This window comes from Podarcis filfolensis (genome assembly GCF_964270895.1).
Source record: "Podarcis filfolensis genome assembly, chromosome: 1".
NCBI lineage: Eukaryota > Metazoa > Chordata > Lepidosauria > Squamata > Lacertidae > Podarcis > Podarcis filfolensis.
Window position 1 is genome coordinate 91,257,798 of NC_139604.1, and position 23,615 is coordinate 91,281,412.

General features: G+C 41.4%; 2 protein-coding genes across 3 annotated transcripts in view; one reads left to right on the forward strand and one right to left on the reverse strand.

Moving 5' to 3' along the window:
* Positions 1 to 4,002, forward strand: part of PSEN1 (presenilin 1) — a 29,815-nt gene extending 25,813 nt beyond the window's left edge. For both annotated transcript variants that reach the window (XM_083607241.1, XM_083607242.1), the window contains one exon: positions 471 to 4,002. In XM_083607241.1, the coding sequence (XP_083463367.1) occupies positions 471 to 626 (156 nt within the window). In that variant the 3' untranslated portion in view covers positions 627 to 4,002. The remainder of the gene's footprint in view (positions 1 to 470) is intronic.
* The window catches only part of LOC310759861 (uncharacterized protein), a 36,784-nt gene that overhangs the window by 4,893 nt on the left and 8,276 nt on the right, over positions 1 to 23,615 (reverse strand). Inside the window, exon 3 of the mRNA XM_083607523.1 lies at positions 4,450 to 4,552. Within this exon, the coding sequence (XP_083463649.1) occupies positions 4,450 to 4,552 (103 nt within the window). The remainder of the gene's footprint in view (positions 1 to 4,449; positions 4,553 to 23,615) is intronic.

A 23,615-nucleotide genomic window follows, 5' to 3' on the forward strand; every position in this document is an offset into this window, starting at 1 on the left:
CTTCTTAAATGTGTGTTACCTTTGTTTTGTCCCCCTCAAAAATCAGTGGATGAATTGTGATAGATTCTGAACCTGGTATGTAGTTTATGTGAAGAATGTGCATACCCAATTCGAATTCTCTGCATGATGCTGAGCCACCAATACCTACCTGCCTGGTGGAAATGAGGCTTTTCAGCTTGCCACTCTGGACTTTGATGATCAGTTGAAAGAGCCTCTACTCCCTGCAGATTCCAAGAGCAGGCGGGCTCTGCTGTTTAACTGAGGGAAGCTGAGCTCAGAATCTGCCAACAGATAATACCCGGTGGCCATATCCATGTTGGATTTTCACTCAACAAGATAAAGTGTGTGAATCATCTGTAGAACATTCAGTGCAAATAGTGTTTCTTGGAAGCAGGCAAACATAGCCTGTAGTATTTTGTATTTGTTCCACTGTCTAATTTGTGTGTACTTTTTTGTCTTTTCCTCCCCAGGGCCTGTGCCTTACCCTCTTGCTGCTTGCCATTTTTAAAAAGGCCTTACCAGCTCTTCCAATCTCTATAACCTTTGGGCTCGTTTTCTATTTTGCCACAGATAACTTGGTGCAACCTTTTATGGACCAGCTTGCGTCCCATCAGTTGTATATCTAGCACACTCAGAGTTGATCACCCATGGACATTTGTAATGACTGTAGCAAATATGGGAGGGAGCAAAGATTTTTCGCTATTTCTTAACTGCCGCTGTGCTGGGCACTACTGGTTTCTTCTCTTCTTTTTTTCAAAAAAGGGTCTCTTAATGAAAGGGTTATAGCACATTAAGTCTTCAGCAAACTTGAGTTATACATCTTTGAAAGGACCTTATGTACAAGATACCTATGCTTTCACCAGCAACACTTCTGTTTAGCATAGCGATTCCACCTCCACCCCACTGCTGAAGAGTGCTGAGAATTGTTGTGATGCTAAAGAAAGGGAACTGGTAAATCAAACTGAGATATCTGAAGCATTTGAAGTCAGCCTGGCTCCGGAACATCAACCCTTGCATCCCGGCTTCCACTCTGGGTTACCTGGAGAACAGTAACTGGACTTTGGATGAGAAGATTTATATCTTGTCTAAAGGAAAAAAAAATCATGCAAGTCATTCTGTGTGTTTTGTGTTGAATTTAAAAATTCCTAATTATCATTCTGGCACAAAACCCTGTGTGCAAATTTGCACATTTCTAGCATTCTTTGGCACAAAACACACACTTTCTGATTATGCTGCCAAGTGTTCATCGGATTCCATTTACAACAGGTTCGTCATGAGATCAGAGGTGGGGTCCTTGTTTTTGAGACATTTTTAATCCTATATTTCTCCCTGTCCCCCCATAAAAATATGCTGAATATTTAATGTCCTTTCAGCATTATAATGAACATTATAATCTATAGAAGAATGAGAGATTTGAAAAGCTGTAGAAAAGCAATGAAACACACTGCAACCAAAAACATTTATAGTTTTCTTTTCAACAGAGTGGTGAATTTTGGAATTCCATCTTGTTTTCACAGACTTTTTTTTTAAGCATTTCTTGGGATCATTTAGTAAAATAGGATGTGTTTATACTGTAAAAGTAAAAAAGAGTAAATATTTATTTTATAAGACTGAGGGCTGACACATAACATTTACCCCCACAGGACTGTTATGTAGCAAACTCTGTGAAAGCATACATGTGAAAAATACTACATCTGAGCTCGTCACACATATGGGTTTTTCAGACAAAGTCTATATGCAAAATAAGTTCATCCTCTGGCCTACCCATTGGATAATTCCAGAAAAATTATTGTGGTAACCACTTGTAGGGTAATTAAAAAAACAAACTTGTATTCTCCATTGGGAATCATTCCAGAAGTACTCATATAGAAGTGTTTGTTATGTTAGAAAAAAAAGACCTAAAACCTCCACAAAGGCTATATTGGCTATGTTGGCTTTCTTCTTCGATTGCCTTGACTTGAGTGCCCTTGAGAATGTCAGATGCACCAGGCTGCAACCTAGAAAGTAGAACATCTCTATTGAAATGAGATGTACCTACCTACCTAATCCTGTAACACTGAACGGCTCACAATTACCTATTGAATTCAATTTGGATAAACATTAGTAATGTGGAAAAACTCACTGTGGCTCTCAGGCTGAGATAAGCCAGAGCAAGCTGTGTAAATAACAGCTTTCTGTTTCCAATATTATTTGAGGAATCGGATCTGAAATGAACTACTGATTGTCAGATGATAAGCTGTTGGTGTTTTGTTTGTATTTGTATATTGTTCCTCACTTGAACGTTTATCGGGGTGGGGGGAGACTCTGTCAGTATGATTCCTATACAAGGAGATTGACAAAGTCTGATACTACAGTTGAAACCCCAGATCTACATCTTAGCAGAGCAGTGCAGAGATGTCATCTGACATGTGATGTTTATCTGTAGAAAGAAAGAAACTAGTCAGCACCCGCAGAAACCAATAGAAGTCTTTACATGAATTTCAGGAGGCCCTGAGAAACTTGCTTAGAATTGACTCGCACTACTAGTTTTTGCACTGCTAAGATCAATTGCACCAAGTTTGTTAGGCCTCAGTGAAATGGGGAACCTATGTCTGTACAGGTTAGGACTATGGTGGAATGGGCTTCTGTGCAAAAAAAATAAATCCCTCCATTTAAAAAGACAACATTCCTCTTTCTGACTTGCTAGTTGTCTAACCTTCAAGTTAGAAAACTCAAGATGGAAAGTGTTTATTAACTAGTGCATCAAATACAGTAAACTTTAAATGAAGTAAACTAAGTGATCTCTTTTGGTCTTGGCTTGCACCTAGGAAGTAAAAGTTGCACAAGAGTCTGAAACAAGATCACTCACTAATTGTATCTTGTGAAATATTAAAAGAATTGACTGCATTGCTGCCAGTTTCTTAATCAGTGGCAGCAACTAACATGGCTTAGGTTTAGTAACCAAAATCAAAACTTGGACACAAGAGACGTGTGTATTTAATATAATATTCATTTGGAAAGTTGTAACCCAGAAGAGGTTGCTAGGTTCTAACAGCTTCTCAGGCAGGAGTAAGTCATTCAGTAATTTGAATTCACTTGAACACATTAGATTACAGTACCCTTCAAAAGACAAGACAACTGTAGTGTACTGTTTGGTTAGATATGAATATAGTTCCTTATTGAACAGGCCATCAAATTTGACCTTAACACAGAAGTCAGTGTTCTTCAGTGTTCTATTGCGAGCTCTGGTATCTGCAATTCTGCATGGCTCTTTTAAGGGGGATTGCTTGTAAACAGAAGTTTGAAAATTCAAAGCAAGAGTTACAGGAGTACTGTGAATGTGGATTTTCTCTGACTTTTACATATAATGGAATTTATTAATAAATTGACGACAGAAATGGGGGAGGCGTCTGTAGCATACAGTATAGTAGCATTTTAGAACGAGGCATGTAAGTTCAGGTGCCATTTAGAAATGTTGGGTTAATGCAGTTTATTCAACCTTGATGGTTACCAAACTTTTAAGGGCTGTAGTAAGCTGAAAATAGCTGAATCTTCTTGAAGTACAAAGCACATCCTGGATGTCTTTGACTTGCAAGCTCTTGATATTACAGTTAGAGCAGTTGCTTTATGGTGTAGTAAAAGAAACAAATAATTGGGGTACATTACAGAGGATGATTAGAATGAAGAACATTTAAGGGTTTTTTGGTAAATTGTTTTGGCAGCTATGTGTAAAGGCCATTATCAAGAAATCTACAGTACTTGCATTTGTACAGTGGTGTGATTTTTTTAATCTCACAATATTGGTCTGTCAGTGGGAATACTGGAAATGGGGTAGAGTTGAATTATTTTACACTCTAGCATTTTGTTTTTTGTTTTTTCCAAACACTGGTTTGTATATAACCTGAACTGAATGTGAATAAGTCTTTTTAAAACACGTTTCCAATTAAGATATCATTTTGATAGGTTATTGCAATTTTCCCTGTATTTATCTGATTATTAAAAATAAAGAATGCATGGATCCTATGACTTTTTCATTATTTTTGCCGAACACTTTTAATTCCAGAGCAGATGAAAATCTTGAAGGGCACCTTGTCTAGTATTTGTATAGAAAACCCCCAGCTAATATATTGCACCACCTCTATTACTGTGGTGCACCATTCCAGAGATAGCTGTGTAGCGAGAAATATGCATAACGTTTAAAAATGCGAGTGGCTGAAAGCATATTTGCTTCAATTGGAATTAAGTAAGGTCACCTGATCTGGAAAATCTTTGCCACACTCCAGATTGAGAACTGAGCAAAAATTCAAAACTTGCACGTTGAAGCTCTCTAGGATAAATAAATGATTTGGTACAGCTAATTGAGATTGTTGTGGCAATTTTTATTTCATTTCAGGGAAGCTGCTCAAAAATTTTAGTAGAAAACATTCCTGTCAGTGATGGGCAATTTACAGTGGGCAGAATCCAATTAACCTGTGCCATCGGGGCAAGGATTTGCAATGGTGCAACAGGACCTTTCTCCTTCTCATCCCCTCCAGATACTCCTCAGATCTATTCCAGAGGATTGGGAAAATGCCTGGAACAAATTTGATGGACATTTAGTTGTGCAGTCAGAAATACTTGCAGTGATGGAACATTCATTTAGCAGCCTGTTTAATTCCTCTCCATGATGCCAGGTTAGCATTTATATAATGCCTTTCATATTCAATTTTGTTTTACAACAATGTGGCTGTTCCCATCTAGAACAAGAGTTCTCCTTATCCCTAGGACTAGAGTAGAGATGTCTGAAAAACACCAGTCACAGTTACAAAATGTTGGTAGATGTGGGCACAGTTTGGTGTCATCGGCTGCCAATTACTGACATTTCCTACTGATACCTAATCCATCTTCAGAAATTTCTAAATCCTTTGCCACAGCATTTTCCTTGTGGCAATGAGTTCCTTATCGACTTTCCTTCACACAGGCATTTGCTTTGGAGGCATAGTGACTCAGCTGCTTCATTTTAGGCAGAACCTGCTGCTCCAGAGGCTCTAACTGGAGAAAGCCTTTTTATTTTCTTTACTTAAATTAGTAAATTCATATCCCACCCTTCATCTCCAAGGAGCCCAGGGCAGCAGACAAATCAGAAAACAATGCATTTTAAAATGCACATTTAAAAAATCAACCCAAAGCATGTAAAAAAAACAAAAAACCACTCATACCCTCACAGCTAGCCAGGAGCAGACATTGAAAGTTAATAATTGAGAGAAGCAGATGCACCACACCAGGGAAGGCATTTAACAAATTAAGGAGCTGCCACCAACGAGCCCTTGTGGGACAGCATCAGCTTGACCATATGACTTTGTAAGGTAAAGGTAAAGGGACCCCTGACCATTAGGTCCAGTCGTGGCCGACTCTCGGGTTACGGCACTCATCTCGCTTTATTGGCCGAGGGAGCCGGCGTACAGCTTCCAGATCATGTGGCCAGCATGACTAAGCCGCTTCTGGCGATCCAGAGCAGCGCACGAAATGCCGTTTACCTTCCCGCCGGAAGGGTACCTATTTATCTACTTGCACTTTGACGTGCTTTTGAACTGCTAGGTTGGCAGGAGCAGGGACTGAGCAACGGGAGCTCACCCCGTCGTGGGGATTCGAACCACTGACTTTCTGATCGGCAACTCCTAGGCTCTGTGGTTTACTAACACTTTAAATTGGACTCGGAGGCTCAGTGGCAGCCAGTGCAGTGCTTTCAGGACTAGTGCCGCACGGTTCTAGCAGGCTTCCCCACACACCAGCTCACCAGCCACATCCTGCACTTGTTGCAGCCTCCACACCATCTTCTAGGGCAGCCCCATTTAGACTGCATCATGGTTCCTCTTCCCACCCCCACATGCTGCTCAAAATATTTCTACCCATCTCCTGAAATTTATTTAACTCCCTTCTTAATCCCCTTCCCTTCACCACCAGTTGGTTTTGTCTGTCCTCCCTGATCCCTTTGCATTCATTTAGTCTGCCTGTAACAGATTTTCTCCCTTAGCATCTTCCTTTCTGTTCCCAGCTGGTTTGCTTATTTATATCATTAGTAATTCTTAACCTCTTATCTTGCTTTCTAATTTCTATCAACACCTCCTCTGGCCCTTACTTGAACCCACAGGAGACATGATTAAGACACGGAAACGGTTATACGAAAATGCAGAAAGGCAACTTGCATTTGAGCAAGAAAAAGTAGCCTTATTAGGACAAAATGTATATAGGTCACTGATGGGCGGAAATACTTCATGGGCAGTCTCTAAATAAATCATTAGTGTTTATAATACGAGAGCAGCAAAATATGGACAAATGTTTTCTTCTTCTTTTCCCCAGTTCATTCTATACTGTTGAGTGCTTTCATACTGGGGTAAATTTATCCTTTATGTGTTGGTGGTGTTCAACACCGCGAAGGATGTAATAAACACAACTTCAGGACATTTATCTTGCAAACCAGGGAGACTAGGGAATTGCTACTAATGAACATTGCTTAATATAGTAAAGCAGGTGGCAAATGGGGTCTTCCACCTATTGCTGCAAAATAGGCTCCCCTGAATTTCAATAAATTATGTGGAATTTAGTGTTTCCTCTGGTGATTTGTAATGTCCTGTCCTATGGACAGCTGCCCAGAAGATTCCTCCCATGACATTACCTGCTTAGTGAGCCTGTCTTACGACCAAACTCAGCTTAGATATCAAGATGGTCCAGTGGGGGGGGGCGTTGGGGGGAGAGGGGTGTGTCTCTAGAAATAGACCAGCGGCATATATAAGCCCTCTCAACTATTAGGTCAGATTTTATCAGATGCACAGAGAATCCAAAGAGAGATTTTCTTTAACTAAGCTTCAGTTCAGCGGGTAAGATTGGATTTTCACAAGGCACAGCAGCGGAACAATGAGAAAAGCTCTCAGACCTGGGGGAATTAATCAGCACACCTTGCAATCGAAATACGGGTCAAGCGAAAGTGTGAATGAGCCCTCAGATAAATGGGATTTATTCCTGGTTTGTACGGACAGCAGGGGTGAGGAACCTTTTCCAGACTGAGGTCCTCACCTCGACAGCCTTTCTGACAGCCTTTCGTGGACCACATGGTTGCACTGTAATGTGCCTTTTCTCTGTTTCTAACCCTGTTTGTATTGGTGGTGTTGTGATACAAGATTAAAACTGACTTTTTGAGAAAAGATCCACTCTATTAGTAACCCCATTAGTTTGTCATTTCTTAGTTACGGCTTAAACTATTTTGTTTGTTTTACATCTCTTGGTATCCCCTTGCTCACTGTGTCCTTAACATCCTTTTTTCATATGGAACAAAAGACGCCTGCCATTTAATCCTTAATTTTTCTGTTAACTTGACCATTACATAGCTCATTATGTAAGTTAACACTTGCTCTATTTGGAGAAGGAGTGACAGGGAAACTCACAGCCTTCCTATGGCCTGGCCTTTATATCCTCTCCACCAGTGAGTGGGGCAGGGGGTTGCCTGGTGCTATAAGCCCCCCATCCCACCAAGACATGGCTGACCAAGGAAGGGGTGCTATAGGGTAGGGTTGCCATATTTCAAACTGAAAATCCAGACACAAAAGTTATTGAGCTTTTTTGGCAAAATCGCAAAATAAATGCTGTTTTTGAGCTATTTTTATGGGAAATCAGCAAAAACAGCACTGCTGACACGGGCTGCCATACGTCTGGATTTTCCTCGACATTTCACCAATTTCCGCCCAGACACTGCTGCCAACTGCAGTATTCTGGATGTGTCCAGGAAATTCTGGACGTGTGGCAACCCTACTATAGGGCTTTTATGAAGAGTCTCAAGAACCAGATAGACAGGGCAGAATTTGGCCCCCAGGCCTGAGATTCTCCAGCCCTGGTGTAGAGGATTTTTATATTCTTTGCCAGATGGAAAAGATTGTGGCCTCAGCAAAAAGTACATATATTCTCAGGAGTTTATTGAGCTCTTTATCCTGCCTTTCTATTATAAAAAGAACCATTCAACACAGCTAACTGTATCATTACAAAAGTACACACTACATACTGTTAAAATAATCAACAAAGCATCACAATAATAATTAAAAGCACTTTAACAGTGCAATCCTAGTTAAATGGGAATTAACCCCGGGTAAGCATATATAGGAATGCAGCCTAAAACACAATGAATAATCGGCGACAGCCAATAAAATTTTCAGTGGGTGAAATCTAGAGGACATAAATTTTACTTGCAGTAGTTTCTCCCCCTTTCTATTCTATTTCTATTCTATTCCAAAAATATATAATTATGGAATGAAAACGCACACATAATAGCAGAGGAAACAAAAGGCAGTGCACCTTGCTTGGTTTGACATGAACTACAAAGCTGCAGGTCACTGGGACTGTATCCTGGAGGTGAGTCACAGTGAGCTCAAAGTCATCAGCGGCAGTTTCCAAACTATTTTAAGAGTAGAACTTGACTGTTGCCATAGCAGCAGTAAACCCTTTTAATCTCGCTTCCTGCAAAGATGAAGCCGCCGCTGATTATCCACTTTGGAAATCAGTGGTAGGCTGTGAAAACAAGAAGCAACAGTATGCACTGGCTGGCTGTACTAAAGACTCCGGTGCAACCGTTTGATTTGTATTTTTCAGGAGCAAGGAATAGACAGGTTCCCTGTCACACACTGAGCATCTCAATGGAGCTTTTGTGGAAATATGCCAGTGTGGCGTAGTGTGGTGGTGGGGGCAGCTGCTAAATCTGGTAGATTGCTGCAAAGTGTTCTCAATCCTAATTGTTTAAAAATAGCAACAGCGACAAGGCTATTTTTAAAAAAATTCTTCTTAATTAGGCAGCTGAAATGAATAAAGATTGGGAGGGAAGCCAAGAAGTGATTTTTGTGTGGAAGGGACTGTGTGTTTAGCCATCCTGGTATAATACTCATGGGGTGCAGTAATGGACACAGTGATTGATGTGGGCTGAGATGGCACGTGTTCAGATCCCTGCTCAGCCATGAAGTGATCTCTTGCAGTCTCCCGCTGCACAGCCTCCTTCACAGAGTTGGTAAGGACAAAAAGTAAAAAGCCCAAGTATGTAGCAATGAGCTCCATGGAAGGAAGCTAAGGACCATGAGGGCCCCTCCAAACTGATGGCTTCTTCTTTTTCTTCTTCTTTGGCTGGTATATTCTGCAACATGTCACTGACGCAATAGTAGTGCATTAGTGATGCTTTTAATACTGGACCACCCACACTTCATTCTGGTTTATTAATTTTTTGTGTGATGCTCCTCCAAACAACATTATCAACAATTTCCAGAGTTGTTTTAACAACCAATCCCTCTTCACAGGAAACTCTGGGAATTTTAACTCTGTGAGGGGAGTAGGGGTGTCCTAGCAACTCTCAAGCATCCTTAACAAACCACAACTCCCAGGATGGATTGCTTAATGTGGTATCAAAGTGCTTTAAACGGCTCCAGGGTTTCAAGGTTTTCACAGCCCTATCTAGCAATGGCAGGGATTGAACCAAGTGCTTTCTGCATGCAAATAATGTGCTTTGCCACTGAGCCACTCTGCCTTATTGGTTTTTTAAAAAAATAAAATGATTTCACAAACATTTTAAGTGAATAACAATACATTGGGACTGTGGGACTGCAGGTGGGGTTAAGCCATTTTCCTGCATCCCCCCCATAGCAGGGATTTGATTTGCAGGGATACTACTGATACCACATGAGTCCCAGTATGTTTTCTCCCAACAAGGTAAACAGCTGCTTCAGGGCTGTCTTCTTTTATTGGGAAAACAGCAGAAACTGTTTTAACAACTATTCCTAGCACAGAAATTCTAACCCAGTTCAGAGTTGCTGCTATTAATTTTTTAATAGCTTGTGAGCTCCTGATACAGTGGTACCTCTGGTTACGTACCGGTACTTAATTTGTTCCGGAGGTCCATTCTTAACCTGAAACTGTTCTTAACCTGAAGCACCACTTTAGCTAATGGGGCCTCCTGCTGCTGCCGTGCCGCCGGAGCCCGATTTCTGTTCTCATCCTGAAGCAAAGTTCTTAACCTGAAGCACTATTTCTGGGTTAGCAGAGTCTGTAACCTGAAGCATATGTAACCTGAAGCGTATGTAACCCGAGGTACCACTGTACTGGAAACGCCAGGAACAAGTCTAGTTGTGTCTACATGGTGAGCTGCTCTGCAAATCATGAACACAGTGTGCAGGGTTGGGCATGTGGAGGCCGTTTATATGGGAATAGGTAAACCAGTGAGAAAGTGGCCCCACACAATATTTAATTTATAGATATATATATATATTCTTGCAAAAGTATTGTTTGTATGCATGTTGTTTAAGTAAGGGCACTCAGTGCTAGTCAGCACACATATAAGCCCAGCCCACACAAAGATACCTTACCACCAAAAATGTCAATCTTTCAAATGTATTTCTGTAAAAATGTGTTGCGATAGCTGCTCTTTAGCAGATTAGCTTAAGGCTTAAGCAGCGGAATGTGTGAATGCAGAATAGCTCCTACTGGAGGCTGGCCAAAGCATCAGCATCACAAGATCCTATTTATGCGGTTGATGTTTACTGGCAGAGAAACAGAACTAGCTTAACTTTTACATGGGAACTGTTTTAAAATATAGTTTGAAAATTCTTGTTTGCTGTGATACTGCACATCAAGGTGAATTATACTGTTATGTTGTGGGTACCAGACTCCCTTGAGTTAGGAGTTTGTGGATGCCGGACCACTGTAATCTCCAGATCTGGCTAGTGCTAGAATTTAATCAAGGCTTGGTTGTTGTTGTTTAGTCGTTTAGTCGTGTCCGACTCTTCGTGACCCCGTGGACCAGAGCACGCCAGGCACTCCTATTTTACACTGCCTCCCACAATTTGGGCAAACTCATGTTCATAGCTTCAAGAACATTGTCCAGCCATCTCGTCCTCTGTCGTCCCCTTCTCCTTGTGCCCTCAATCTTTCCCAACATCAAGGCTTGGTATATGTGTGTTAATCTGGGTGGCAGACATTTCTAATCCCTGGACCCAGTAAGTGTTAAAATCTAATAAATGTTCTTATTCCCAGAAATAAACAGGCTAGCTTGGGGTGTTAAGCTGTGTGCTAGACCTCTCTAATCCTTGGATCAACAAGTGTTAAAAGCTAATTAAGTTTCTAATGTTTGATGTTTCATTATGTATTTTATATTCTGTTGGAAGCCACCCAGAGTGACTGGAGCAACCCAGTCAGATGGGTGGGGTATAAGTTGTTGTTGTTGTTGTTGTTGTTGTTGTTGTTGTTGTTGTTGTTGCCACCACTACTACTATCTTTTTAAATGAACTTTTTAAAGCTGTTATGATTACAAATTCAAAGCGTGAATTAAACTGATCAGTGATAGGCACAATACAAATATTCATACAAAGTACCGTATTTTTTGCTCTATAAGACTCACTTTTTCCCTCCTAAAAAGTAAGGGGAAATGTGTGTGCGTCTTATGCAGCGAATGGAGGCTGCACAGCTATCCCAGAAGCCAGAACAGCAAGAGGGATTGCTGCTTTCACTGCGTAGCGATCCCTCTTGCTGTTCTGGCTTCTGAGATTCAGAATATTTTTTTTTCTTGTTTTCCTCCCCCAAAAACTAGGTGCGTCTTGTGGTCCGGTGCGTCTTATAGAGCGAAAAATACGGTATAACTGGCTTTTGGTATTTATTGCCAAATGCTTCTTCTAATGCAAATGCCCCAAGGTCACCTAGGCCACATACAAACCTTGGGTACATACTCTTCAGGTTACATACGCTTCAGGTTACAGACTCCGCTAACCCAGAAAAATATACCTCAGGTTAAGAACTTTGCTTCAGGATGAGAACAGAAATCGTGCAGCGGCGGTGCAGCAGCAGCAGGAGGCCCCGTTCGCTAAAGTGGTGCTTCAGGTTAAGAACAGTTTCAGGTTAAGAACGCACCTCCAGAACGAATTAAGTTCTTAATAATAATCATCATGATAATTTATTATTTATACCCCGCCCATTTGGCTCTGGGCCACTCTGGGCGGCTTAACCTGCCCAGTTCTTAACCCGAGGTACCACTGTATCTGTTAGTGTATGTGAGTTTATGCATTCAGAGAAAAGGGACAAAAAAGGGTTGATTTGGGTGTGCTTGTCCCATGCCTGCAGCTGCTTAAGTGTGAGCCAGCAAACTTGTGAGAGTGAGTCAGAGAGTGGCTCAGCACAATCTAAAGTATAAATACCCTTGTGTTTGTAGCAAGTTTGCCTTGTGCCCTGCCGCTTGGCTAGAACCTAATCTGTGTAGCAACGCTGCAAGGAAGACATGTTGCTGGAAATACCTTTTAGTACTTTTGCTGTGAGCAGTCGAGGAAGGATTATTTATGCTACAATGGTGTGTAACTGCTAAGCTAAGGAGCTGCATTAGCCTTTGGACTACCTGTCAGTAAAGGAACTGACCCTACCCAAACTGTCTGGTGTTTTTCTTTGACAACCCCATTCTGGTTTTTCCATTTGCTGGTATGTTGAATGGGCAATCTGCACAGTATCATCACCCCAACAGTGCCATCCCACTGTAAATAGTCCTGGGTTACCTCAAAGAATCCTGGGGCAAGCTGCTTGTTATGGGTGCTAATAAGTCTTGTCAGGAGACCTCTATTATCCTCACAGAGCCCTGCAATTTAAAGAGTTTGCTGGGAAAAGGGATTGATTGTCAAACCACTCTGACAACTGGAGCTCTTTGAGAGGAGGGGAATGTGTGGGTGGGTGTGTATACTACAATGACAAACAAAACATAAATGTTAAATTCTTATAACAAAATGTTTTGGCTTCCGCCTTCATCAGTTGCCCTGAGATATATTTACTCAACGCAGTCAGATTTTATCCCCACACCCACTGCCTGCTGGGGACAAACTTTATATTCTGATGCTTCATTTTTAACTTCCCAACTTGTTAGATTAATCTCTCACTTGAGGGTGAAGAGCTTTGCCAGATGCACCATCATGTGTATGTTAGCAACATTAATCTTACTTTGCAGTTTCCACCAAATTCTAATGGGCTTCAGGATAAAGTCTGAAGATAATTCCCATCCACCCCCCTGCTTTGTGCTCTTTGCTGTTCCTCTTAAACTGTGAGGGTGTGGGGGTGTTAAATCTTCCACATCTGCAACACCAGCCCCATTACTCCATTATAGATAGCTCTCTTTCCATTTGTCCCATCTACTTCAGCTGACAAGCTAGAAAACAATATATTTCCGTCAAATGTTTTCCCCCAACATAGAATGTGAATTCTAAGCAGGTTGAAATAGAATTAAACACTGTGTACGGCACTGTATCAGCTGTAGAAATCTACTCCAACAACTTCTGTGCCAATGTTCTGTCTCTGCAGCACCATAATTTTATCATTATAAAAGGGATGGGGGGGGTCGTCTTCCATTAAGAGCTGCTCTTTCATAATGCTACATGTTCCAACCTGTTATACGACTAGCCGTGTCACACAAGGTCTGGGCTTGAAGCCAGCACAAACGATTCCACAAGGGCATCCAGGACGTATATTTTCATTATCATTTTCTCCTGCTCTCCTTTTCTGTTTAAAAGCATCCTTTGGGAACAAAGCTCTCTCATACCCAAAGCAAGAATCTTGCCCCTAGACTAGGAATGGCAAACCCATGGTTCTCCAGATGTTGCTAGACCGACCTTTAGCCTTGTTGGCTCAGGTTGAACAACACGTTCGACTCCAGCACCTTACTAAACCAATAAGCAGCCTGGGACTCTAAAAGCTCAGTTCCAGGCCCTGCCTATATACTGTACAGTGGTACCTCGGGTTAAGTACTTAATTCATTCCGGAGGTCCGTTCTTAACCTGAAACTCTTCTTAACCTGAAGCACCACTTTAGCTAATGGGGCCTCCTGCTGCTGCCACGCTGCCAGAGCCCGATTTCTGTTCTTATCCTGAAGCAAAGTTCTTAACCTGAAGCACTATTTCTGGGTTAGCAGAGTCTGTAACCTGAAGCGTATGTAACCTGAAGCATATGTAACCCGAGGTACCACTGTATAAACCTTCTGCTCCTTACAAGTCATCCATACTGAGAGCCAGTGTGGTATATAGAAACCTATTGTGGTGTAGTGGTTAGAGTGTTGGCCCAGGGCCAGTCATTTTCTCTCAGTCTAACCTACCTTACAGGCCTGTAGTGAACATGGAGGGAGGGGAGAACCATATATGCCATCTTGAGTTCCCTGGTGGGATATAAATGTAATAATGATAATAAATTTTAAATAGCATTATACTGTGGATAACCAGTCAGCCCATACTATAGTGTAGACACAAAGCTATTTGTCTCCAGATAGTTTTGTGTTCTTGTCTGACTCCTAACCGTGATGATGTTGGAAGTACAACACCATTAATCATTCTGCTTGTAACTTCAGGTAAATTTTGGTATCAGTAAGTCAGCTAATGAAGCGAGGGGCGGGGGTGAGGTGTTGCTTAGCAACCAGGCAGAGTGGTATGATATTTGCTGAGGTAGTATATGCTCTGATTGGCTGTGTAATTCTGAGGAAGTTTTCCTCTGTATGTTTGGTTGAATGCAAGGCCTGAAGTAAAGAAAGGCAAAACCCCTCTGTTCCTTTCTCCTCAATTTATACACTATTTTTTGTTCAGTTTCCTCCACAAAGTGTTATCAGTATTTCTTTTCTCTCTGGACTCTCTCTGCTTTATTTAAGTGACTTTGCTTGCTGCCTTTGAGCAAGCAAGATTGGGAGCAAGGATGCCTCCTTGCAAGGAAGTAGAAAAGAAAAAGACAAAGTTTTACTTTCAGACTGAAAGTTCAAATAATAGAGGGTGTATGTCTGTATCGTGTTTGCGCTCTGCTGTCACATTTTCCAAACGTGTCCCTGCAAGCACAAGGGCTGGAACAAACTCTGAGGTAATAATGTATGTGAAGAGTTTCCTCATACTCAAAATGGGTTACACAAAAGTCTACCTATTCCAACTCATAGCAGAAGTAATCCTAACATTTTAGAGAGAGCCTGGGAAATTTTGTTTTTATGATAGGAAAGCTAGTACAATGCAGTTTGTTATTAGTCATCTCAAACACATAAGAAGAGAGGAATGTGGATGGGACGAAAGCAGGTGGTTCTGGCTGGTATCACTGGAAAAACTGCAGGAGAGGTAATAGGAGAAGGGGCTTGAGATGCAAACTCAGCAGGAAACTGGCAAGAATGTTAATGTCAGCAGTAAAATTTTAGATTTAATTATCTGGATGATGGAGAAGGAGCTGCAAACTTCAAAGCACCAAGGATGAAACCTGGTGCTCTCATTAAACCCGGTTTTGCCTCATTTTATATCTATACGTTAATGGCAAAGTAGTAAAAAGGCCAGTGCTCAGCATGGGAGAAAAAACTGACAAGGGCACATTTATATTAGACATGCTCTCCGCATTGTTGCTGAAGCAAGACTTAACTCCAGCAGGAAGGCCTCTTATAATCCTTCCTGTCTAGAAGAAGCCAGTGACCAGCTTGAGTGGATGGGAGTCAGTCCATGGGCTAAGGATACACTGCAACCTGCAGTTCAGTGGCTCACTGCATAGGGAAGCCAATCACAGAACCAAAGGTTTCTAGTTAGAGCTCCTGTTACTATGACACAGTGCCAGATTATCTGGATACTTCATGGAGGTAGTGCTGCTGAGTTGGCTCAGGTCTACTTATTAGCTCAGTTTGTGGGTGGAGCTGTGCTGCTACTGGGGCTTTTCAGTGGTGGTGCCGCTAGAGAAGTGCGCCAATCTCCATTATTAATTGTCAAGAGGAATTTGAAAACATTCCGGTTTACCCAGGCATTTGGTGACAGAAGAATACTGTTCCTTGCAACCTCAAGATGTTTAGATGGAAGTATGCTTTCAATTCTAATTGCTTTTAGAATATATTTTTAAAACTGTATTTGCTTTTAGATGTTTTTAATTGTATTTGTTTTTAAAAGGTTTTGATCTGTTTTTGAATGTTTTTGTTTTGTCATTGTTTTTAAGTGGTACAGTGGTACCACGAGTTAAGTACTTAATTCGTTCCAGAGGTCCGTTCTTAACCTGAAACTGTTCTTAACCTGAAGCATCACTTTAGCTAATGGGGCCTCCTGCTGCTGCCGTGCCGCCGGAGCATGATTTCTGTTCTCATCCTGAAGCAAAGTTCTTAACCCGAGGTAATATTTCTGGGTTAGCAGAGTCTGTAACCTGAAGCGTATGTAACCCAAGGTACCACTGTATATCTTTTGCCACTCTGGGCTCCTTGGGATGGAAAGGTGGGATAAAAATTCAACAAACAAACAAGCAAAATGTCTGCCAGCAGGCATCCAGAGAATACTGGCTGGGAAATAAGGTTGGAATTTAAAACCACACCGACACTACGATGAATGAAAACATGGAACATCCTGTCAGTGAAAAAAATTCTTTCACACAAAACCATAAAGCCTGTGCAGGAAAGCACTGGGATGATACAAGAAGAATATTCTGTGCAAGTTACTCAGGGAATTAATTTATTTTATATACAAGCTTAATACCAAAGAATAACAATTTCTCAAAGATAATCAGTCTTTCATTACCTGATTCTGCAGGATACATCAGCCTGCCAAGTAAATAATAGACATTTAATACTATTTTACACTTATGTCAATATTATGCCATTAAATAAGCAACTTATTAGAGTGATCTATTATCTTTTGCTATGCATTATGTAATTTTTGTCCTATGAGAAATAGATCATTTCTTACTATTGTGTGTTGGGGAGCGGAAGACACACCCCTAACCGGGCACACTGTCCAGCCAAAGTCAACATCTTTTGAATATCATTGATTTCAGTGGGACTCAACTCTTCACATTCCTCTGACTTGCAGCACAATCCTGTGCAGTTCTACTCAGAAGTAAGTTCCACTGAGTTCAGAGGGACTTTCACTCTGGTATGTGTGTGCATGCATTATCGGCTTAAAATGCAGCTGCATTATTTCTTCCCCCAATTTGGATTAAAACTGGTTTGGGGAGGGAGAGATACACACACACATAAAAATGTAGTTACTTCTACTACTGGTTTGTGAAGCTGTTTATACAGGACATTACCCACCACCCACATCTATTGAGAAATGCTGCATTTTGATGCGTTTCCCTCCAAACCAGCTTTGATCCGATTTGAAAACAAACTATATGAAGACATGCAGGCCCTGCTCTGCCTACTGATGTGGACAGACTGATGACAAGTTGAAAACACACCTAACCATACTGATGTGTACCATGACATGCAGCTGGAGGGGCGGGGAGACCTTTCTGTGTTTCAAGACGATAATGCTTATACAACCTCAGTGAGCCCTTAATGTTAGCTGGATTGTGTGTGTTCCATTCTCAACATCTTCAGTTAACAGATGGTTACATCTGATGGGTAGTTGCTTTCTGTATGCTTTGCCATGCAGCCAGCACGTATGTTACTTCAGAACATTCAGCCCTTCCATAGGTTTTTTTGCATTGCAGTATAAATAAGTAGATTATCCCCAGTAAAGAAGATTAGGGGTAGTTTGGAGAAGAGAAGGGAGGAGGAGGACAGAAGAGAGAGAGGGTGAATAAAAGAGACATCAAAAGTGTCAGTATCCAGGCTTCTTGCTTCAATATCACACGGTGGCTTTTTTTATCCCCTTTGGGTTTGGGTTTGGACTTGGGCGACTCAACGGGAACGGACCAGACACCAACATGTCTCGGGAGAAACTGGAAGCGCTTGTGAAAAACATGGAGATTATGCTCTCCGAAGTGGAGCAGCTGAAAATCCACTGTACCAAACAGACGGAGGAAGTCAACCAGGTGGTTCTGGAACTCCGCCGTGAAAACAAGGAGCTGACTCAGAAGTATGAGCAAATCTGTCAGGACCTGAAGGAAGCCAAAGAGGCCATAGTCCAGCTACAGGACACCAAAGTCGCCTTTGAGGCCAAAGAACGGCAAGCACAGAAACTGAATCGGCAGCTGTGAAGCAGGAGGAGGAGGAGTGTGTGTATGTGTGTGTTGAGGGACCATGATATTTCCCCAGCAAAAGCAAATTAAGGGCTGTGGATGCAAAACCATGGACTGGCACCTCTAAACCAGCATTCGTCAGCTCCCCTCCAAATTCATGGGTAAGCTAAAGGTTAACATCCATCTGTGGAGATAAAGTTAAGGCAAGAAAAGTGCAACTGTGTGTGTACATCACAAGCTTGTCGGTGCCAAGTGATGTCTCTGAATTTCACCACTTTGAGAGGGGCATTTCATCACTTTTCTTCTTTTTGATTGGATTTTCCTGTTGGAGGTCACGACCTGGTGAAAAGAAACTGAAATCCACTGTGGAGTATGTACCAAAAAACACAGGGAAAGGAACTGGTCCTTCACGGAGCTTCTGAGAGGAACAGGATTGGATACTCCTGCAATTTTCAGAGATAGACAGTGAACCATTTTCTCACAATCTACTTTCTTCTGCCAAGATGATCCTTTCTGAGCTATCAAGTTATGGTACCATCAAGTCTCGTTTTGTGGTGTTCTGACATTGTTACTGCCCTCCTGAGAGTGACATGAAGGAAGGATTGTCACATCAGCCTCAAGATTGTATCCACTTACTCTTAAGGTCATGTCAGGCAGTGACAGGAATTATGTTTTGCTCTAACCATCTGCTGCAATAATAGTGATACAAAGTGCTTAGTATAGGTGCTTCTCTGATATTTCAGAGCATTTCGTCTTTGAACTGCTTTTTTACATCATTGTCAATATAACTGTTATATTAGTTGAAAATGGGAAGGGGGGAAAGTACAAAACCAAATAGTAAGCATGAGATTCTGTCATCTGAATCTGAACCAGACTTTAATTAATAAGCCATATAGTTATAACAAGAGAATTAAGATCTAATGTTTGTAGTAACAGAAAGGCTGAGGGTTAAGAATGGTCTTCTTGCATATGTGGATTATTATTGCTTTTACCTAAGGAAAAGTTACCTGCAGGCCTCTGGGGTGAAAGGGAGCCTGAGTGCCATTTGCATTTGCAAATCAATAACTTTAAATCAGGCCCCCTCTGCCTCTTAGCATTGGTGGATATTTTTGTTTGTTTGTTTGCATACAGATGTATAGAATCCAACAAGTATATAAGGATTCATGATATTGAGGGAGGAAATATCTTGATCTGCAGCACAAGTACCCAGAGGCAGAGGTGAGGGGATGAGACAGACTTTATAATTGTTTGGTTAGGTGGTTATAAAGGTGGGGTTCTTCAGGTGCCTGTTTTAACTTGCCTGCTTGAAGACAAAACCCCATTTGTAAACAGATAAACGTAATCCTCCTCATGGGGACGAACCCAAACTGAGTGAATTTGATGGGAGGTTTTGACACCAGTTTTAAATGGAGCAGAGCTAGTCCTCCTAAACGAGACGTATTATTAAGAATTGTAATAAGAAATACCCACAACAGTACTGTTATTGGGAGGAAGAACCTTTTGTCTCTTAGGGCAATGTGGGGAAAATAAACTCATTGCTTCATCATTGCTGGTGATGAAGGCGACTGTTGAAGTTATTGCAAGCATTATAATTAGCAGCTTCAGACCTCAGTTTTGTTGTGGGCTGGCCTGAGATACTTTACTGCCTGAAGCAGAGCATCTAATAGTGCCCCATGTTATGCATTTTTGTGTTTTTATACTTTAAAACTGTTATTGTGATCCTCAAATGAAGGATGGTATATCAATTTAATAAATAACAACAACAATAGTAATGTTATGATAACTAGAATCCAAGGACAGCAAAGTTATTTTGGCACCTGAGGTAAAACATCCCTCAAGCACCTCTCCCCATCCTCAGCAGTAAAAATACTAAATTAAATAACATTTTACTGCCTATATATTACACACAAAATCTGGTGTTTTGCAGTCTTCCATTTATTCTCAACTGAGAAGAGAGGCAACTGAAAACAGGCAAAAGAGATGCAAAGGAGAAGAGCAGAGGCCTCCTGTATCTTCAGGAGCTGTGAAGCGAAGAGCATTTCAGCAGTTGCAGTTTGTCCCACAGGAGGTGAAGGGTTGCAATGCCCTCTTCTGCACATCACCTGCTAAAGGTGTGGGAGCCTTTGGTAATCTGTCCGTAGCTGTGAAGAACATTAAGCTGAGACAAAGGTTGTAGACAGCAGGTGACAGGTTTTTCAGAGGGTAACAGGAATTGCCTCTGTGGACATATGTCCCGCTCTCATCTCTTGCAAAACAGTTTTTGCAGGTTTTCAAAACGGTACAAAACCTTCCCAATCTGAAGTCTCTGGGGGTGAACAGAGATATGTCGACCAGTTAGTGCTTTTTTCATTCTGCTTCTCAACAAATATATTTTTCTTTGTACTTGCAACATACGTTTTATGCAACACCGACAAAGGTTGATGTGTTAATCAGTCTAAATTAGATTGGGCCTGTAGCTGCCAGATTCATTTTGTGTTGAACATAAATCCAGAACTCCAAAGGTGGGGAGGGGAAAGAGGTTTCTATTCCTATACGGTCTTATTTCTTAGTTATTTTTCTCCCTCTTACTGGGCACAGCTTTATACCCTCCCTATCTCTTGTCTTTGTATGGTATACCTAGCAGGCTATAAAACTGTCAGTGCTGATTTTATTTTCTTCCATCTTTGCAAGGAGTCTAGGTGTGATATACCATAAATAGTGTAAATAGTGACTAAAATCTTCAGGGCCAAATATTATATACCTTGGCAGGAAGCAATAATGAGTTTTATTTTAAAAATACGTAGAGGGGACAGTTTTGAAAATAAAATCTTAAAGTGCATATCTACATTACAGAGACTTACAGCACAGGCCTGAGAAAATGTCTACTCAGAAGTAAGTCCAATATAATTCAATGAGGCTTACTTCTAGGTGAGTGAGGTTAAGATTGGAGTCTTGGAGTATAATCCTTCATGTTTGTTCAGATGTAAGTCCCACTAATGGCTTTTACTTCCTAAATTTCCTCATAAGCAAACAACACTGACTTTAGTGGGATTTATATCTGACTAACCATGCATAAAATTGCACAGTTAAACTGGTTTAATGGTGCTTGTAAGTCAAGTAGTCCATCCCTTGTGGTAGGCTCTGCATCTCACCAAATTATATTTCTTATGATCCTTTGTGAAAAGCCATGGCAGTTAGCAAATATACATTTGTTCTAGATACACTCTAAGAGGTGTTATCTGAAAAGAACCCCAAGAATGGAACAGCCCAGGGCTGCAACTATTAAAGGTACAAAAGACCTGCCCTCTTTTGTCAGTGACCACTCTTATTTTTTTTAAAAAAATACATGTGCTTATAAAAACTTCAGATGCCAAGCAGCATCTTAAGAGTCATTCTTGCTTCTCTTACACACAAGAGAAATTACTCTTCTAAGGCAATTGCTAAAAACCAAGGGAATATGCTTCCTGCTTTGGAGATAAAGTTTTTACCCATATGCAGATTTAACTCAATAGTTTAATCAACTTAGATTTATGCAATGAATTGGTTGACATTTGTTTAATTGGGCTACAGTTGTACTTAAAATGTAGTTGATATTTGAGATCCAGAAGAAAGGCAAACAAATAGTCTCAGGTTTGTTCGTAGGCTTCAATGTTATGAATATTTTCAATTCATTGCAATCTTATAACACGTCTGCTTTCATCATCTTTTTTCTACTTAAAAATATTATCGTCATTATTACTACTGCTGCTTCAATAAACACTGAATAAAGAAAAGCAAATGTGTAAGGTCTCCATTGTGAATTTCAGGACATTTGTGACTGCATACAATTCCCCCCTATTAATAGTTAATCATTATAACAAACTGAAAGAATAAATAATTATTATCAGAGTAATGAAGAGAGGCTGCTCAGATTCCTCTGTGCTCCCAGATTACTTGCTCCAAATTAGACTCGTAGTGACTGTAGCTGCCAGATTCAATTTGTAATGCATTTGAACCCACAATTCTAAAGGTGGGGAAGAGGATGAATTTCTACCTCTTCCTACAATATTTTTAGCAAGTCAGGTAATTTCTCCTATTGTGCACAAGATAAGACAGGGGAGTAACCAGCCTTACCATCTCATGGCCAATGGGGCAGTGAATCAGAGGCGTTTATAAATGCCATCTCCAACTCCTTGAAAGATTCCATCAACGGTGTCTCCGAAATATTTTACACATCACTTGGGAAGACAGGTGAACTAATATCAGTGTACTGGAAGAAGCAAAGATCACCAGTGTTGAAGTAATGATTCTTCAACATCAACTTCGTTGGACTGGTCATGTTGTGCAGATGCCTGATGATCGTCTTCCAAAGCAACTACTCTATTCCAAACTTTAAAATGGAAAGCGTAATGCTGGTGGTCAACAAAAGAGGTTTAAAGTGTCTCAAGGCAAATCTTTAAAAATGTAGTATAAACACTGACAACTGGGAAACACTAGCCTGTGAGCGCTCCAGTTGGAGAACAGCCTTTATCAAAGGTGTCATGGGCTTTGAAGACACTCGAACTCAGGACGCAAGGGAGAAACGTGCTAGGAGGAAAGCACACTTGGCAAATCCACACCGTGATCAGCTCCCGCCCGGAAACCAATGTCCCCACTGTGGAAGGACGTGTGGATCCAGAATTGGCCTCCACAGCCACTTACGGACTCATTGTTAAAACCGTGTTTATGGAAGACAATCTTACTGGGCTACGAGTGATCGCCAAAGAAGAAGAATCAGAGGGCTCAGAGGGTTTACGGGTGCCAGGGGAAGATCTCAAGGGTGCCATAGTGCCACGTTGCCAACCCCTGCTATGTAGGATGCAACTGAACATCTTCCCTTCCTTGCTCACATATTGTTGATGTTGTTGTTTAGTCGTTTAGTCGTGTCCGACTCTTCATGACCCCATGGACCAGAGCACGCCAGGGACTCCTGTCTTCCACTGCCTCCCACAGTTTGGTCAAGCTCATGTTGGTGGCTTCGAGAACACTGTCCAGCCATCTCATCCTCTGTCGTCCCCTTCTCCTTGTGCCCTCCATCTTTCCCAACATCAGGGTCTTTTCCAGGGAGTTTTCTCTTCTCATGAGGTGGCCAAAGTATTGGAGCCTCAGCTTCAGGATCTGTCCTTCCAGTGAGCACTCAGGGCTGATTTCCTTAAGAATGGATAGGTTTGATCTTCTTGCAGTCCATGGGACTCTCAAGAGTCTCCTCCAGCACCATAATTCAAAAGCATCAATTCTTCGGCGATCAGCCTTCTTTGTGGTCCAGCTCTCACTTCCATACATCACTACTGGGAAAACCATAGCTTTAACTATACGGACCTTTGTTGGCAAGGTGATGTCTCTTGTTGGCAAGGTGATGTGCTCACATACAGCTAACGCCAACTGTCCTGTGGGAAGGAGCCTGATGAATTGTTATGTTTTGATATTATATTATCTTACGGCGATTTTATTGTATTTTGATTGTACTTATACCCTGCCTTGGGCAGGTTAATTCCCAGAGTGGTTTAACAGTCAGTCCTCCCCACAGGGGGGAGGATTGTACTTCTGTGAGAGGAATAGGGGTATCCTAACAGCTCTCAGCATGCTTAACAAACCACAGCACCCAGGATACTTGGAGGGAAAGCCACGACTGTTTAAAGGGGTATGATACTGCACAGGTCTGGACTTTAAATCTCTGTGCCCAACAACAACAACAACACACACCTCAGAAATGGAGCTTTAAA